The following is a 19,044-nucleotide window of genomic DNA, read 5'->3' as shown; positions in this document are numbered from 1 at the left end:
AAAGACTGAGAGGATTGTTAACTCTGACACCTATAACCCATTCATGATTTAGTTGGTAAGCAGATCTGCCCATTTCTTTCTTCTTCATTGCCAGATCTCAGTTCCTGCACTAGTTATGCCCTGCTTCCACTTCATCTAAGAATAATTCTGTGTCATAATATACCATACTTGTATATTAACCTTCTCATATTTGCATTAGAACTTTAAGATAATTGGGCTACTTAAACTTCGTAACTCCGCTCATTACATCTTTTTTTTTCCTGAAAACATTTGCCATTTCTCTCCCAACCACTGCCTCATTTACTATCTCTGCAATACTTTTTGTTTTCTTTTCCATTAGAGATGATATGCTGTCTTCTTTAGGAAACTTTACCTAAGTGTAAGTAAGGAAATGAATGCCATCCTCCCTAGTGTTTTTATTATGATAGCTAAAATGTAACGTATAACAAGAAATATATATAGAAACAATATTTTTGTTTTAGTTCTATGCCGTATCTCTCCATAGGTTGTTTTTTATATTTTTAAACGTTTATTTTTTGAAGGTTGGACCCAGATATGAGAGTTTACGGGACTTTAAACTCTTTTAAAAATCTTTTTTTTTTATATTTCAAATTCTTTTTTATTGTAAAAGTTCCTGCAGAACAGAAAACTTTTATTTAAATAGTTTTCTGTTCTCTTGAGCATTCTACAGTGTACTTTTAGTATACTTAGCATGCTTACTATTACTTGATGTTAATTCAGCCAATTTTAGGCTGCTGGGGGAGATGATTCACATACACTAGCAGTTATAATGCAAAATAGAAACTAGTAAAAGCCTCAAGGTTAGTTGCCTTTCTTTGTGCTTCCATAGTAACCCATGCTTATTCCTTCATTGCGAGTATACTGTATTGTTATTGCCTCTTTATTTATCTCTGATAGAGTCCATCATAAACTAGAACAGTGGTTCTTAATTGATGTGGGGGTGGTAAGGAATGGGGCTTGTACATTTTGGAAAATATCTTCTCATATTCTTTTTCAGGTACATCACTCTCTCCATCACTATCACTCCTGCCCTTCTTCTTTTGAAAACTCCTGTACTGACCTTTAAGCCCTTCGAAGTTAGGGAACGTATCTTACTTGTCATTTTATCTCTAGTGCTTAGCATTTTTTTTTTGGCATATGTGCCCATTAAAGTACACAGTAACTATTTATTTCTTGCAGCAAGGCAAAACTAGGTTACAGGTGGAGGGAGCACTTCTAACCTGGAAGAATATTGAAGACTTCCTTGAAGAAGTGTCATATTTGAGAGGAGCTATGAAAAGAAAGGTAAACTGGTTTTATGGAAGTAAATGAGAACATTGCAGACAAGAGGTGATGGGCAAAAACACAGAGGCAGGAAAGTGTAGGATGTATTCCAGGAATACTCAGGCAAAAACCATAGACTATGTGAAGTGTGAGAAAGCTTATAGTAAGTTTGCCTGTATTCAGTCAGATTGTGAATACCCCTTTATACCATTATGTGTAATTTGAACTATTAGTAGGTGGTAGGGAACTATTGAAAAGTTTTGATTGTGGTGTAACTTATTTGTCAGCAACTTGATACATCTGTCAGTGTATAGGTAAGATTGTGGATACAGAGAAAGTGGAGACAGGGACATCAGTTAAAATTAGGACATTAGGTACAATTATAGTTTAGAATGACAGTGAAGAAGGAAGGAATTGATGCAAGAGGTATTTTAAAGGTAAAATCAACATACTATGGCTTCTTTTTTTCAGTATCACATTGTTCATTTTTAAGTGGTTACTGAATATTCCTAATGAAAAGGTAGTGCTAGTGAAAAGGAACATTTCGATAGGCGAATCTTTCTCTTTTGTGACTGAATTGCCTTGGCATTTATAGAAAATAAATAATGAAGTGAAGTTAATTGGATATCATCTTGATAATAAAAATATAGTTAAGTTTTTGATGTTATATTTTGGAGGTTTATTTTATGTAAGAATTAGTTGTAAACTAGAGAAGAAAGAACAAGATATTAATTTAGATTTTATGCCTGTAGTAGCTTATATAGGCCTATTATGTGTTCTTTCCCATTTATTAATTTGGGTTTAGAAGAAGCTGAGTGATGGCCTACTCTGAATGCCACTTTAGATTTCACTAGGAATCAGCATACAATACATTAATGCACTATTTAATACAAGTACAAGAACTTGAGTTGAAATCTTGAAAATGAAGGGTAGTCTCCTTGTTAATCTTGTGAGCTGCCCTTATCAGGGTATAGGTTGAGCATCCCAAATCTGAAAATTCAAAATCTGAAATGCTTCAAAATCTGAAACTTTTACGTACTAATATGATGCTAATATGATGTGTATGGGTTTTATCTACTACTACTTTTTTTCGAAGCCTTTTCACATCTTGACACATAGTAAATTTGACCAAAAAAAGGTGAAAGGAAAGATAAAAGAATGTGTTCTTGTCTGGAGGTGACCTACTCTTGGGGTCTAGCTGCCCCAAAGACTGAGAGGATTGTTAACTCTGACACATATAACTGAAAGGAATGTTCACTGGAGCATTTCAGAAGTTTGGATTTGGGATGTTCAACTGGTAAGTGTAATCCAAATAATCTGGAATCCTAAAAAATCCAAAATACTTTTGGTCCCAAGCATTTTGGATAAAGGATACTAAACCTCTATTTGATAATTGTATTTCCATGGGTTTTAACTGAATACAAAAACCAATACCATCATCAGTGTTGATTGATATTGTTTTCACAGTTTTGGGAGATAGAAAATAATTATGATTTATTAGGCTATCTTTGCTTAATATACATTATCTATTGATCAGGTGAGTTGTTTGCATCACTATTGGTATTATTTCTCTTAAGTAGTTTGTTGACTTTATATGTACATATATATATATATATTTTTTTTTTTTAGTATTTGCTTTATATAGTCATCAGCTCTGGCAGCTCATTTGGATTGTTTTAAAACCCCAAACCAAGACTTGATTTTAGGATGGGAAAGATATTTATGCCCCCTTCTATCTGAAATTACCATGAAACAACAAGGAAAATGAGAGAAAGAGACGTAATTACATCTTTGCTGAGACTAGAAGACCTGTAACTCCAAATTGAAATATTTGAGAAATGGCAGCCACATGTAAACAGGAAGAGATTAAAAGAGAATGCTGGTAGAAAGAGATCTCAGATAGAGCTGGCAGAGCAGAGAGTCCTCTTCTGTTTACAGTGGGATCGGGATGCATAGAAAGGCAATGGGAATTTCCTTGGATTGTTTGGCAACATGAACTAGCAAGAAAGGAAGAGTGAATGAGGAAGTGCACAGATACCCCATCTTTGCAGAAAGCACTCTCTTGCTGAGGTAAAGTAGAGGAGAGACAGTGAGTGGTCCTTTGCTGCCTGTCTCTGACATCTGGAAGAAGTAATGTTTAAATGCTTTTCCCACTTGTTCTCATACACATTCTCTGCCTTTCTCACATATACACATGTACAAAATACTCTGTCAGACAGAGTTTTCTTGTATACCAAAGACTATCCTCTAGTCTAGAATACACCCTTATTTCTTTCTTCCATAGTTAAGGTGTAAATTATATTCCCATTTAGAAAAGTAGGTGAGGGCTGGGTGTTGTGGCTCATGCCTGTAATCCCAGCACTTTGGGAGGCCGAGGCGGGTGGGTTGCTTGAGGTGAGGAGTTTGTGACCAGCCTGACCAACACAGAAAAACCCCTTCTCTACTAAAAATACAAAAATTAGCCGGGCGTGGTGGCAGGCACCTGTAATCCCTGTTACTCGGGAGGCTGAGACAGGAGAATTGCTTGAACCCAGGAGGTGAAGGTTGCAGTGAACTGAGATTGTGCCACTGCACTCCATCCAGCCTGAGTGACAGAGGGAGACTGTGTCTCAAAAAAAAAAACAAAAACGCTTAATTGTAGTTCTGAAAATAGAGAATTCAATGTTATAACAGAAAAAATATTTAAGAAAACCTTCTGCAAAGAAAAGAAATCTTTAGGTCAGGCTCAGTAGTAGCTCACACCTGTAATTCCAGCACTTTGGGAGGCTAAGGCAGGAGGTTCTCTTGAGGCCAGGAGTTTAAGACCAGCTTGGGCAACATAGCAAGACCCTGTCTTTACAAATAAATTTTTTAAAAATTAGCTGGGCATGGTGGCACATACTTTTACTCATGGCTACTCAGGAGGCTGAGATAGGAAGATCACTTAAGCCTGGGAGTTTCGGGTTACAATGAGCTATGATTGCACCATTATACTTGAACCTGGACGACAAAATGAGACCCTGTCTCGAAAAAAAAATCTTCTACAGATTGAAAGGAAACACATTGAATGAGGAAAACTAACATACAGTCATCAACATCCTTGTATAACCTAGTTTTTAAAAAATTGGATTTCAAAGGTAAGGAATGCATTCTTTGCTCATCCCAATAAAAAGATTAAATTACCTATTGGGGGTTGGTTTGGGAAATCGGATATTGTCAAGGGAATATTTAGCACTACAGGACAATGGTACAAAGTGTGTAAGTCATTGGGGAAAGACAGTGTAACCTCAAAGCCAAATTGACAACTATTTTTTGAACATGGCAAAAGCTCAAGGTAAGTGGTACCCCTAAGTTCTTTTTGATAAACTGCAAGAAGATGAGTATCAGTCATCCAGTAGATGAACAGAGATGATATAGCAAATGGATTGGCAGGGAACATTGTAGGAATAAGACCAAAATAACTATGAGATTTGTAGTTATGGAATACAATAGAACTGTAACAAGTAGAAATAATAAAAGTCAAGATTGAAAGATGAGAGAAGACAGAATGTGGTATAAGTTTGTTGATTTCTTCTTGTTTTATAGCTGGAGAACAAAGGACATGTAAACCTTAGATATCAAGCATAATAGAGATGTCAGTATATTTGAAGGATTGAAGGAATAAATGTAAGCACTTGAAGAACTAAATGTGTTTAACCAAAATCAAACAGTGGAGACAAGGTAGGAAGAAGTAGAACTGTATTAAATTTCTTATCCTAAAGGAATAATCAGAGATGAGACCTAAGATGAAAGAACAAAATGTTTATTGTGGCATTCTTTCCAGTTGAAAAAACTGAAAACATACATGGAGTATTAATAAAAACTGATCACATCCTAAATCACACACAAACTTGAAAAGCTACAAAGAGCTGTCTTACAGGCCATGTTCCTTGACTAAAAACGGTCTCAGTTTCTCCTTAGGAAGTGGTTCTCAGCATTGTCAGCAGCATCAGCATCATTTGGGAACTTGTCAGAAATGAAAATTCTGAGGTCTCATACCAGATTTACTGAATCAGAAACTGGAGGAGAAAAGCACCTCTCAACCTTGTTGGTCAGTTTTTATAAATATCCTATTTATGTTTTCAGTTATTTACAGTTATAAAAAAATGTGATAATAAACATTTTTGTTTTTTCATCATTGGTCTCATATTTGATTATTTTTTTAGCATAGAAAATGACCAGATCAAAGAACGCCCGTGGAAATTTAATTTTTTCTTTGTTCTGTTGTTGGTTATTACAGGTACAAAATTAAAGAGGTTTTTGTTTCTTTAAAAATATCTTTTTTATTCACAGAAAACAAAATTATCTTCCTTTGCAAATCCAAAAAGATGAAAACGACTGAGATACTTTCAAAAGACAACGAAGTGAGCACCACAGACTAATGAGTAGAATCAATAAGAACGTGGTTTTGGCCCTTTTAACGCTGACAAGTTCTGCATTTCTGCTGTTTCAGTTGTACTACTACAAGCACTATTTATCAACAAAGGTAATTTTATTCCTTCTTTCTTATCATTGTATATTTTCTGATCACACTTCTCTTTGCAATACATAGTATTAATCATGGTTATTCAAATTCTTGCATCCTTGTGAGGTGTGGCAAACAATTAAAAATTCAGTTAAATATACTTGTAATAGCACATTAAAGACAGAGGTGCTAAGTTTCAAGGATGTTTAATCTATTGGAATTTCCTGAGCTAGTTATTTAGAAATTATTATTTTGTTAAACAGATTGTCCTTCATTTAAATGAACTCAATGATAATTTTGATAAAATGTCATAATTAGTTTATTTTAGTACAGCATATATTTTAATTTAGTACCTACTGGGGAAGTATAATGATATGACTTACCTTTATCTGTATGTATAGGAATAAAGTAGAGACAATGATGTGGAAATCAATAGCTTCTGAAGAATCCATAGAATATACCAGATAAGGAATTCCGAAGTTGAGACAGTGTTGTTACATTGTGAAAAGTTGCCAAACACTCCCTCTGGGGTGTATTATAATAATTACTACCATTATTGAGAATTTTACTAGATGCTTTCCATGCTCAGTTTAATCCTAAAAAACAATCGTGGGGAAGAAAAAAATTTTTTTGTTGTTTTTATGTTTTTATCCTCATTTCTTAATTAGAACTATTCATCAGAATTAATCACTTTGCGCCCCTCCTCAACAAGAGGGGAGTATACTTCCCGCCTTTTTATGTTGGGCTTGAACAGTAGAATGTTAAAGACATGTGCAGAAGCTTCCGATAGGCTGTTGTGATTTGACTTAGTTTTTATGCTCCCCTGACCTACAGGAGAAGAGAAAAATGTATGGAGCAGACCAAAGCGTAGCTGCCCAGCTGACTCACAGATTTGTGAGGGAGGAAATAGATGCTTATAAGCCATAAGACTGGGGGAAGTTTACTATGCAGCATTGTTACATGGGGTTATTAGACCTAATTTTGACAGACGAGAAAACTGAAACTTTTCTTTTTTTAAGAGAGGATCTCGCTCTGTCACCCAGGCTGAAGTACAGTGGCATAATCATAGCTCATTGTAACCTTGAACTCTGGAGCTCAAGCAGTACTCCTGCCTCAATCTCCTGAGTAGTTAGGAGGACTACAGGCACATGCCATCACGCCTGACTAATTAAAAAATTTTTTTGTAGAGATGGGGTCTTGCTGTGTTGCCCAGGCTGGTCTTGAACTCCTGGCCTCAGGCAGTTCTGTCACCTCAAGCTCCCAAAGTGCTGGTATGGGCCACTGCACCTGGCCTGGAAAACCAAAACTGTTAACAGATGTTAAATAATTTACCTATCCAAACCACCCAATATCTAATATGTGGAGCTGACCTCTAATGTCCTTAGTTCCATTTTTTCCAGGCTATATAATTTTAAAAATAAAAGACTATACTGATTCTACTTATGATCTTGGCTGTTTATCCAATGAATGTCTTTCTGTGACCTCTTCAACCCTTTCCTGATTATTTTCTTAGGATAAAGTCCTAGAGTAGAAATTCTAGATCTAATATGCACATTTTAGATTTTTGTTATGTATTACAAAGTTATCCTTCATAAGGATAAGTAGTATGCCTGATTTCTCATATCTTTTCATAAATAGGAATAACAATAATAATGGCATCTGTTTCAGTTAGAGATGGCTGGCTAATAGTAGCTTAAACAAATAGAGGAATTATCTGTCCGTATCTGTAAGTCTAGAGCCTCTAAAATTCTCTTGGTATTTCCTGTGTTACAGTCAAGGCTAGAAGAAGTAATAGTGTGATCTAGCAGGCTTCTACTTTTGTGACAGTGGCCAGCAGATTCCCAAATATAAGAGAATCTGGGGAAGTAAGGTTTTACTATTGTTATTTGGCTTTTCTAGCCTCTATAATAGAGATTGCAAAAGAGAAGGGTTTTGGGAATGGGTGTCAGGTCAGCTTACCTATAGTGTCTGCCATAGCAGCTAACATTTTTTGATGTGCTTGATTGAGTAGGCCCTATGCGAAGCACTTTGCCAACATTTAATTCTTAAAACAACAAGTTGAGTAGATCTTGTTCTTCCTGTTTTTCTAGCAAAAACATTGAGATTTTGAGAGATTTACTAATTTTCCCAATATCACATAGTTATTAAGTGGGGGAGATGGAATGTGAACCTGAGGAGTCTACCCCAAAACCTCATTCATTAATTTTTAGTGTTCGTAATATTCAGAAATGGAAAGCTATTCAACTCTATTAGAGGTCATTTCTTTGATTACTAGTGGGGTTAAACATCTTTCCATATGTATATTGGTTCTTTTTAGTTGTATTCTTACTTCTTCTTATTTGTGTCTTTCATATATGTTCCTGATGATGTTGTCTTTTTCTGTAGCTGTTCTTTATAGTTTGAAGAATATTAAGCCTTCATCATATATATTTCAAATATTTTTCCTGACTTGTAATTTGCCTTTTAACTTTATATTCATGATGTACTCCCTCAATAAATTAGTACTTAATGTATAAGTAGACAGATGTCAAGATCTGTTTTCCTTAGGGCATCTGTTTTTTATGTTATAACTAGCCCAAGATTATGGGAATATTTAACTGTATTTTTGTCTATTTAATGTTTAAATTTTTTCAGTAAATTGAATTTATTTTAGTATGAGGTATGAATTAGACATCCAACTTAACATTTTTCCCCAGTGATTAACCAATTGTCCCAATATCCCTTATTGAATTACCCATTGCTTTAAAAATCCCATCTTAATTATATATTAAATTCTAATAAAGAACTGCTGTCTCGACCCTTTTCCCTTGGTGGCAATGTAACATAGTTGTTGAGAGCATGAACATCAGTTTGAGATTAAACCTCATCTATACTGCTTATTAGCTGTGGGATCTTGAGTTAATTACTTGACTTCTAAATGCCTTTGTTTCCTTATCTACAAAATGGGAGGCAGTAACAGTACCACCTCGTAGACTTGTGAAGCTTAAATGAATTGATATACATAAACTGTTTGGAACAATGCATGTTATACAGAAAGAAACCAGTAAAAATTTGCTATTATTTTTTTAAATTTTATAATGAAAAATAGTATTTGTTGTATTGTGTCCATACCATACAAACTGCCTTAGTAATAATGCCTTATTCGTTAAAGAAAATATAATCTTTGAACAGAAGTAGTATGTAATTAAAGTTCAGGTAACCTTTATATACCGTTAATTTTACAAAGTTCATTATTCATACTAGATTCTTACTTTTTATGTTTACTTTTGATAATAGGTAGACATTATAACATCTAAGTTCTAAAATATCACAGATTATTTGTATTTTATTGAAATATATGGAGTGGGTGCAGTGGCTCACACCTGTAATCCCAGAATTTGTGGATACTGAGGTGTGCAGATTGCTTGAGCCCAAGAGTTTGAAACCAGCTTTGGCACCATGGCGAAACCCCATTTCTACAAAAAATACAAAAATTAGCCCAGCATGGTGGCGTGTGCCTGTAGTCCCAGCTATTCAAGAGGATGAGGTGAGAGGATCACTTGAGCCTGGGAGGTTCAAGCCTGCAGTGAGCTGTCATTGCGCCACTGCACTCCAGCCTGGGTGATACAGGGAGACCGTGTCTTAAAATTTTTTTTTTTAATATATGGAAATTATATTAAACCATTTGAAGCCTAGTAATTGTATCCTTTAAAATGGAATTTTTAAATTTACTCATGAATTCAGAAACTGTTATTTAAAAGTCACAATTTGTAGAGTATTTTGCCAAGGCGATAGAAACAATGAGGTGGTTTCTTCCTGCCCAATATTTATAATTTAACTTGGGACAGATGCTGATGAGAGTATAGGTGCTTCCTTTATGTTATAGTGTGAAAACAGCATACTAGCTGTAAGGAATACAAGTAGTTTCTCTATGCCAGTAGGTAAAAAAAAAAATGCTTTATTTAAAAATAGTAAGGAGACCAGGTGCCTGCCTGTAATCCCAGCACTTTGGGAAGCTGAGGTGAGAGGATCGCTTGAGCCCAGGAATTTAAGACCAGCCTGGGCAACATAGTGAGATCTCATCTCTGCTAAAAATAAGAAAATTAGCTGGGTATGGTGGTGCATGCCTGTAGTCCTAGCTACTTGGGAGACTGAGGTGGGAGAATCCCTTTGAGCCCAGGAGTTTGAGTTTACAGTGAGCTAAGATCTGCACTCCAGGATGGGCAAGAGAGGGAGACCCTGTCTCAAAAAATAAATAAATATGTACATACGTAAAATAAAAATAGTAAGCATAGTTAGACTAATTCGATGCTAAAGATACCAACTTTTAAATTTATTTCAATGTCATTGTGGAAAATTTTTAAGCTTTTGGGTTTTTGTTAAACTTCTAAATCTCACTTATACGCAGCGTTTTTGAACTCAAACTTTAATGAAGTATAGATGCATCCTCAGTTTTCTAATGGTTTTCTTCTGACATAGGAAGAGAACCTGAACTATTGTTAGCTTTGTTTACTGATTATATCTAAATTGCATTCCTCCGTTGTTCAATGAGCAGTGTTTTGTGGGATATGCTTAGATAAATAAATTCATGTAAAAATTATTTATAGTTCAATTAAATGTTGGATTTGGTAGCCAAAGAGTACAGAATCATAGTCTTGATCAGGGTGAAATTATAGGTTAGCGTCATCAACATAAAAACGAAGATTCTAAGTCATCCTTGAACTTCAAGGTGATTTTCAGAGACCCTTGAGATTATGTGTTAGAGATAGGGATGAAAAATTGATTTTATCTTTGATTCCAACCCAAATTTAGTAGCAGTAAATGCCTGCAGCACCGTGGTAAGAAGGACTGCAAAGCTTTCAGGCTTTTCAGGAAAGAATACTCTAGTATTTGCTACCTTGGAGTTTAAGGAGACTTACTTTTAACCATTTTGAGGGCCTTAGCACAGAATTACTCTTGGTCCTAGCTGGTTAGACAAGCCTAGCTTTTCCATGATCCTCCACATGGGATCTGAATAATCCAGTTATCATGTTAGCATTGAAGATAAAGAACTAGTATATTGTATTTATTGGGTCTGCTAAAATTTCGTAGATGGGTAGAACTGACTGTTCAGATTTCAGAACAACCCTTCAGATCTTGCAAATACAAACTGCTTTAATGTAGTGTCCTTGTGAGCATTGTCTGTGGGCGCCAACTTTCAAGTAATTGGCTTGCAGCTCACACCAGAATGGAAAGGACATGTTTCTAGGACCCTGAAGAGAATTTTCATTGTTCACTGTTTTTATGCAACTAACAGGATAGTATGATCATAATTGTGTGTGCTCATTTAATCCGTATTTATTGATCACTCGTCTTACACAGTGTACTTAGGAATACAGAGATAAATAGAACACAGGCCCTACTCAAGAAACTCATAATTTGATAGACATGGCAGTAGCAATAATTTTTGAGTTCGGGGGCTACATCATCGTCCTCATGCAATTGTTTGGCTTTCAGCAAGTCACTTTGAGCACCAGTTTCTTTAAATGGGTCTAATGGCAACATTGCTGGTTGAGATAATGTATATGATATGTCTTAGTGTCTGATACATGGTAGATGATAACTATTAGTAGCTTACATTTTCTAGTACTTTTAAGGTTTACATTGCAGTTTGACAAATAAAATTGTATTAAGTTATTATAGTGTCCCAATAAGCTTTTATTTTTTACTTTTTCATAAACCAAGTTAACTGGGGTCCAGATATGTTAAGTTTCTTAAGTTCAAGATTGCCAGTCAGGTCCTAAAACTTGTATTTATTCATACAGCTATTCCAACATGTAAATATAAATTTGTTCAAAAGAAATTAGTGATATGATATGAAATGAGATGGCTTTAAGGAATGCTGTAGCACAACAGAAAATCGTCAAATATTTATGCCTATGTGGAGGGAAGACAAAGCCAATGGACTGTTTGTATTAGGCACTGAGTGATCCAAGCCTTTTTTCTGTTCTTGACTTAGTCCAATAAGCAGCACCAGTGCCTGCAGTAATCAGCTGTTTGCATTATCTAGGAGCCCACTTATAGAATTGGGTGCTGAGATATCTTATTTTGCATTATATTTAGTAGCCTATGTATGTTTGGTTAGAAGGAAGGAGGAGGGAGTTGAAAGGGGAGTTTGGATTTTAAGTTTGGCAGTAGTCATTCACAGTGAACATTTTTATATGCCATTATTAGAAATGGAAATTAGTCTTGTAGCCATTTAGATAATGTTCAACAAAGGCTTTTGCATATTTTTAGTTGGTTAGTTACTTGCTAAAATTATGCAAGAAATACGATTTTCCCTTTGTCTTTTTTGACTTTTGGGCTCCTTCCATTTTGCCCGCAAGTCTAACATATAGGTCATCTCTGGAGGAAGAATATTATATTTGATAGCTTGATCTAATGTGGTAAACTTTAATAAATACTACTGCCCCACTTTTTCTACCACCCTCTCTCACTCCTGCTATTATCCAGGAGAAATGCGATATAATTTCTTTCATTAGAATTGAAGGGTGTTTTTTTTAGTCTTTTTATTTTTTCATTTATTCGCAAACATTAGGCTGTGTAGGTTTGTAGGTTTTCTGGCCAGTTTTGATTATTAAGAATCACAGCTTTTCTACCATTTCAGGTCACATTTATGAGTGATTCACTAATAAATCTAAGAACTTCAGTGGCTTGGGAGTAAATATGAGAGAAATGTTTCTACTGAAAGGAGAAACACTGAGAGGCAGAAGTGGAAGGCTATCTGGAGGGCTGTGGAATTTGCAATGGCCAGTGTTTCTGATCCTTAGGTTTGCAAGCTTATAAGCAATTGAAAAAGATCAGTTATTGAAGACTTAATTTTTTCTAAAAGTACTACTGTTTGATTCTATATGAGCATAATTAATGATCATGCTGAATTAGGAATTTGGTTTGAGGGTTTCTGTAAGAAACACTGTTGGATACTGCATTTCAAAAATGATAGGATTTTTTCTTAAATCTTCACCTCCTACTTTCTGGGTGCTTTTTCTTTGATAATGTATCTTTATTTGACCCAGTTATCACTAGAGTTCAGTTGCTACCAGATTTTTTCTACCAGTTGTTGTTGGCATCTGATTCCATCTGTTTACTCATTTATTCATTTCCCATAAATTTTTACTCCAAATATCCCATAGGCAGTGTGTCAGAAAATTTTCAGGTTTTTTTTAACCGGTTGACATTATATGGCATTTCTTTCTGAACATTCTGCCATTCATTTGTCAAGTATTTGTTGAAAGCTTACTATGTGCCACAGTAATAGGCTATGAAACTAATGATGAATGAAGTTCAATCCTTCTGTCTGGGAACTCACAAACTGGGAAATTTTGGGAATGAAGGGGAGAGAGGTTAAGAAACATAAAGAGACATATAAAAAAACAGTAACAATATATGTTACTTCTTTTTTCAAAGCACACTTCATAACTTTTCTGTTCCCTAGTATCTAGCCTTTTTAATCTTTCTTCTGTACTGTTGTCAGGGATATTTTTCTTAGATGCAGATCTGATCCAAGTTATTCTCTGCATAGTATACCTATGGAGTAAGAACCAAACTTCTTAGCATAGCATGCTGGATATACTCTGTTTGCTCTCCAAATTCTCTCTTTACCATACTCTGTGCTTGGGGAGGCAGACCTTTATGGATTATATTAGCTGAGCTCCCTTGCCCTTTGGTTTCCAGTTGGGTTCAGCCAATGGGATACAGCTGGAGATTGCAAACTGGGAAGAAAGAGAGGTGAGATTATTTATTCTCTTGGTTCTCTACTTGTAGGGTCATTGGTTGACAGCGACTGCATCTTCTTGTATAGCTATAGTTGCAGCCACTGTAGCTGCCACTGGGTGCCAATAACTCTTGCTCTCCAGAGACTGATTAAACGGTAAGATAATGAAATTTAAACTTCAGGGCCCCTCACTTGCAGGGAATTTGCAGGGGCCTTAGGAATATGTTTACAAAGCTATTTATTTTTGTAACATTTGCAAAAGATATTTTTACATTCTTTCTTAAGAAGAGCCAGTGACTGGGCATGGTGGCTCATTCCTGTAATCCCAGCACTTTTGGAGGCCGAGGCGGGTGGATCACCTGAGGTCAGGAGTTCAAGACCAGCCTGGCTAACATGGCAAAACCCTATCTCTACCAAAAATACAAAAATTAGCTGGGTGTGGTGGCGTATGCCTGCCTGTAATCCCAGCTATTCAGGAAGCTGAGGCAGGAGAATCGCTTGAACCCAGGAGGCAGAGGTTGCAGTGAGCTGAAATCATGCCACTGCACTCTAGCCTGGGTGACAGAGTGAGACTCTGTCTCAAAAAAAAAAAAAAAAAAGTGGGGGAGTACTAGCAAAATGATATAATCTTCAGGCCCTATAAAACTGGACCCTCCAATGTCCTTAACCTTGACCCTTCAAACTTAGGTAGGTACAGGGAAGAGGACTACTGAATAACATACTTGGGACTGTTACTGAATATTTCATGGATGAAATAATAATTTGAGTTGGTTTTGTAGGATGAGGAGTTCTTCAGGTGAAGAAGGATGGAAAGGTCATTACAAATAGACGACACAACCTGTTCAAAGAGAATGAGTATTTTGATGTCTAAAGTAGGAGCATACTAGGTAGAAAACAAAGAAAGTACAAAAGCCCTGAGGCAGGAATATGTCTACCAGTTTTGAGAACAGCATAGAGATCAATGTGGCTGTAGACAAATTAGTGATGGGGGGAATAGTGGGTAAGGTTAGAGTTTCCTATTACTTGGGGTCTTGTAAGCCATTATAAGGACTTTGAGTTTTATCCTGAGTGAGACTGGGAAACATAGGAAGGTTTTGAGTTATGTGACATGATCTGACTATTGTTTTAAAACAAGTAGTCTGGCCACTGTGATGAGAATAGATTGGCTGTGTCCCCACCCAAATCTCATCATTAATTGTAGCTCCCATAATTCCCATGTGCTGTGGGGGGACCTGGTGGGAGATAATTGAATCATGGAGGTGGTTTCCCCCATACTGTTCTTGTGGTAGCAAATAAGTCTCATGACAGCTGATGATTTTATAAGGGGAGATCTGATGATTTCCCCTTTTGCTTGATTCTGATTCTCTCTTGTCTGCTGCCGTGTAAGATGTACCTTTCACCTTCTGCCATGATTGTGAGGCCTCCCCAGCCACTTGGAACTGTGAGTTCATTAAACTTCTTTTGTAAATTGCCCAGTCTCAGGTATGTCTTTATCAGCAGCGTGAAAAACGGATTAATACACAGAGAGACCAGTTAGAAGGCTATTCTAGTAATTTACACAAGAGATGATAATGATTTGGACAAGAGAGTTGATGGTAGAGTTGGTGAAAAATGGAAAGTAGAGTTTTCAGGATTTGTTGATGGGTTAGATGTAGGGTATTAGAGTGACAGAAGCGAATCAGGGATAACTCTAGTATTTTTGTCCTAAGTAATTGGAATGGCAAAATTGCTGTTTACTGAGATGGATAAGACTGGAAAGAGCAAGTTTGAGGAATGGTGAAAATCAGGAGTCTTTTTGTACATTTTAAATTTAAGGTGCTGTATTCATCTGTTCTTGCATTGCTATAAAGAAATACCTGAGGCAGGGTAATTTATAAAGAAAAGAGGTTTAATTGGCTCATGGTTCTGCAGGCTATACAGGAAGCATGATGCCAGCATCTGCTCAACTTCTGGGGAGGCCTCAGGAAACTTAGAATCATGACAGCAGGTGAAGGGGGAGCCCACACCTCACATGGCCAGAGCAGGAGGAAAAGAGAGAGTGGGGAGATGCTACACACTTTTAAACAATCAGATCTTAGGGGAACTCACTCACTCCCTATCACAAGAATAGCACCAAGAGGATGGTGCTAAACCATTCATGAGAAACTGTCCCCACAATCCAATTTCCTCCCACTAGGCCCCATTTCCAACACTGGGGATTACAATTTGACATGAGATTTGGTGGGGATACAGATCTAAACCATATTATTCTGCCCCTGGCCCCTCAAATCTCATGATCCTCTCACATTGCAAAATACAATAATGCCTTCCCAACAGTCCTTCAAAGTCTTAACTTATTCCAACATTAACTCAAAAGTTCAAAGTCTCATCTGAGATGAGGCAAGTCCCTTCCACCTATGAGCCTGTAAAATCAAAAACAAGTCAGTTACTCCCAAGACTCAATGGGGGTACAGTCATTGGGCAAATACTCCTGTTCCTAAAGGGAGAAATTGGCCAAAAGAAAGGGGCTACAGGCCCCATGCAAGTCCAAAACCCAGCAGGTTACTCTTTAAGTCTTAAAACCCCAAAATAATCTCTTTGACTCCATGTCTCATGTCCAGGAGGACACAGGGGTGGGCTCCCAAGGCCTTGGGCAGCTTGGACCTTGTGGCTTTGCAGAGTTCAGCCCCCACAACTGCTCTCGTGGGGTGGCATTGAGTGCCTGCAGCTTTTCCTGGTGTACTGTGCAAGTTACTGGTGGATCTACCACTCTGGGATCTGGAGGACTGCAGCCCTCTTCTCACAGCTCCACTAGGCAGTGCCCCCGTGGGGACTCTCTATGGGAGCTTCAACCCTGCATTTCCCTTCCACACTGTTCTAGTAGAGGTTCTCCATGAGGGCTTCGTCAGCAGCAGGCTTCTGCCTGGACATCCAGGCTTTTCCATACATCCTCTGAAATCTAGGTGGAGGCTCTTAAGCCTCAACTCTTGCACTGTGTGCACCTAGTTACAACTTGCACCCTCTGAAGCAGCACCCTGAGCTGTACCGGTGCCCCTTTGAGCCATGGCTGGAGCTAGAGCAGCTGGAATGCAGGGAGCAGTGTCCTGAGGCTACTCAGGGTGGCAGGCACTGGGCCTGGCCCACCAAACTATTCTTCCCTGCAGGTCTCCAGGCCTGTGATGGGAGGGGCTGCCTCAAAGGTCTTTGAAATTCCTTCAAGGCCTTTTCCCCATTGTCTTGGCTAATGCAAATTTCTGTAGCCTGCTTGAATTCCCCCTGAAAATGGACTGTTCTTTTCTGTCACATGGCCAGGCTGCAAATTTTCTAAACAGGTATGCCCTGCTTCCCTATTAAATATAAGTTCCAATTTTATGTCATTTCTTTGCTCACACATTTGAGTATAGGTTAGAAGCAGCCAGGCCAGATCTTGAACTCTTTGCTGCTTAGAGATTTCTTCTTCTGGGTTGGGCATGGTGGCTCATGCCTATAATCCTAGCACTTTGGGAGGCTGAGGTGGGTGGATCACAAGGCCAGGAGTTCAAGACCAGCCTGGCCAACATGGTGAAACTCTGTCTCTACTAAAAATACAAAAATTAGCCAGGCGTGGTGGTGGGTGCCTGTAATCCTAGCTACTTGGGAGGCTGAGGCAGGAGAATTGCTTGAAACTGGAAGGTGGAGGTTGCAGTGAGCTGAGATAGCGCCACTGCAGTCCGGCCTGGGTGAAAGGGAGAGGCTCCATCTCAAAAAAAAAAAAAAAAAATTTCTTCTTCCACATACCCTCAACTATCACTCTCAAGTTCAGAGTTTCACATATCTCTAGGGCCAGGGTGCAATGCAGCCAGGTTCTTTGCTAAGGTATAACAAAAGTGACCTTTGCTTCACCTCCCAATAAGTTCCTGATTTACATCTGAGATCCCCTCAGCCTGGACTTCATCGTCCATATCCCTATAAACATTTTCATCGCAACCATTCAACAAGTCTCTAGGACGTTTCAAATTTTCCCTCATCTTCCTGTCTTCTTCTGAGCCCTCCAAACTTTCCCTCTGCCTATTACACAGTTCCAAAGTTACTTCCACATTTGCAGATAACTTTACAGCAATACTGCTTTCCTGGTATCAATTTTCTGTAGTTAATCTGTTCTTGCATTGCTATAAAGAAATACCTGAGACTGGATAATTTATAAAGAAAAGTTTAATTGGCTTATGGCTCTACAGGCTGTACAGGAAGCATGATACTGGCATCTGCTTGGCTTCTGTGGAGGCCTCAGGAAACTTAGAATCATGGCAGAAGATGAAGGCAGAACCAGCACTTCATATGGCTGGAGCAGAAAGAAGAGAGAGAGGGAGGAGATGCTACAGTCTTTTAAACAGCTAGATCTCAGGATAACTCACTCACTCATTATCACAAGAACAGCACCAAAGGGATGGTGCTAAACCAGTCACAAGAAACTGTTTACACGATGCAGTCACCTCCCACCAGGTACCGCCTCCAACACGGGATTACAATTCAGTATGAGATTTGGTGGGGCACAGATCCAGAGCACATCAGGTGCCTATTTGACGTTCAAATGAAGAAGGTGAATAGACAATTGGATATATAAGTCTGGGTAGAGTGGGTTGGGAATACAAATTGAGTGTTGTAAGCATATAGATGGTATTTAAAGCCATACGACTAGATGAGATACTAAGGAAGTGAATATAGATTTTTAACGGGGGAGAGAGAAAGTGTCAACATCTGAGCTTTGGGACCCTCCAACACATCAGGGAAGTGGGAAGAACCAGCAAGTTAAAGAAGTAGCCAGAGAAATAGAGAAAAAAACAGAAATATGGAGATACAGAGCGCTAAGTGAATGAAGTGTTTCAGTGAGGCAGAGGTTGTCAACAATTCTTGGTATATCAAATAAGATAAGTACTGATAATTGACCATTGGATTTACCAATGTTCAGGTCATTGGTGATCTTGATGATGCTCAGCAGAGTGAATTTAAAATGAAGTGAGTTCATGGGAGGAGAGGAATTGGAGGCAATGAGAAGAGACAACCCATGAGGAGTTTTGCTGTAATGGGGGACAGAAAGTTGTTCTTTGGGAAAAGAGGAGTTGAGAAGTTTTTGTGTTTTGTTTTAATTATTAGTGTTTTAAGATGGAATAAATAATAGTCATGTTTATATACTGATGGGAATGATCCATCAGAGCTAGAAAAATTGCTGGAGCAATGTCTTTGTCCAGTCAAGGGGGGATGGGATTTAGTGCGTAAGTGGAGAGGCTGGCCTTAGATAGGAACATAGACAATTCATCTGTTATGACAGAAGGGAAGGCGTATTATATGGATATAATTCTTGTACAGTAGGTGGGAAGACGTGGTGGGGGCTTTTGAAAATTATTTTCAAATTTCTTTTTTCTCAGTGAAATAGAAAGCAATGCCATAAGTTGAAAGATAGAATAGGGAGGTGTTAGAAAAAAGAGGGGGAAAAGTCATCTAGGAGAATGAGACAGTTAATACACAAGGGGAATGTAGTATGATTTCTGGGCAGAATTAAAGCCCCACTTGAGATTAGTAGTCATGAATT

General features: G+C 37.7%; 1 protein-coding gene across 6 annotated transcripts in view; it reads left to right on the top strand.

Moving 5' to 3' along the window:
- Positions 1-19,044, top strand: part of LOC129479063 (T-cell acute lymphocytic leukemia protein 2) — a 104,723-nt gene that overhangs the window by 11,420 nt on the left and 74,259 nt on the right. Inside the window, exons 1-4 of one of the 6 annotated variants that reach the window (XM_055271600.2) lie at positions 4,338-4,400; positions 4,849-4,983; positions 5,596-5,666; positions 5,756-5,788. In XM_055271600.2, the coding sequence (XP_055127575.1) occupies positions 4,950-4,983; positions 5,596-5,666; positions 5,756-5,788 (138 nt within the window). In that variant the 5' untranslated portion in view covers positions 4,338-4,400; positions 4,849-4,949. Of the gene's footprint in view, positions 1-4,310; positions 4,401-4,848; positions 4,984-5,223; positions 5,354-5,595; positions 5,789-19,044 lie in introns of those variants that run through there. The other 5 variants (XM_055271601.2, XM_063636863.1, XM_063636865.1 and 2 more) reach the window with 5 other exon arrangements.

The sequence above is a fragment of the Symphalangus syndactylus genome, chromosome 3, assembly GCF_028878055.3.
Source record: "Symphalangus syndactylus isolate Jambi chromosome 3, NHGRI_mSymSyn1-v2.1_pri, whole genome shotgun sequence".
NCBI classification, from domain to species: Eukaryota; Metazoa; Chordata; class Mammalia; order Primates; family Hylobatidae; genus Symphalangus; species Symphalangus syndactylus.
Note: the sequence above shows the minus strand (reverse complement) of the source record. Positions and strands in the feature narration are given on the sequence as shown.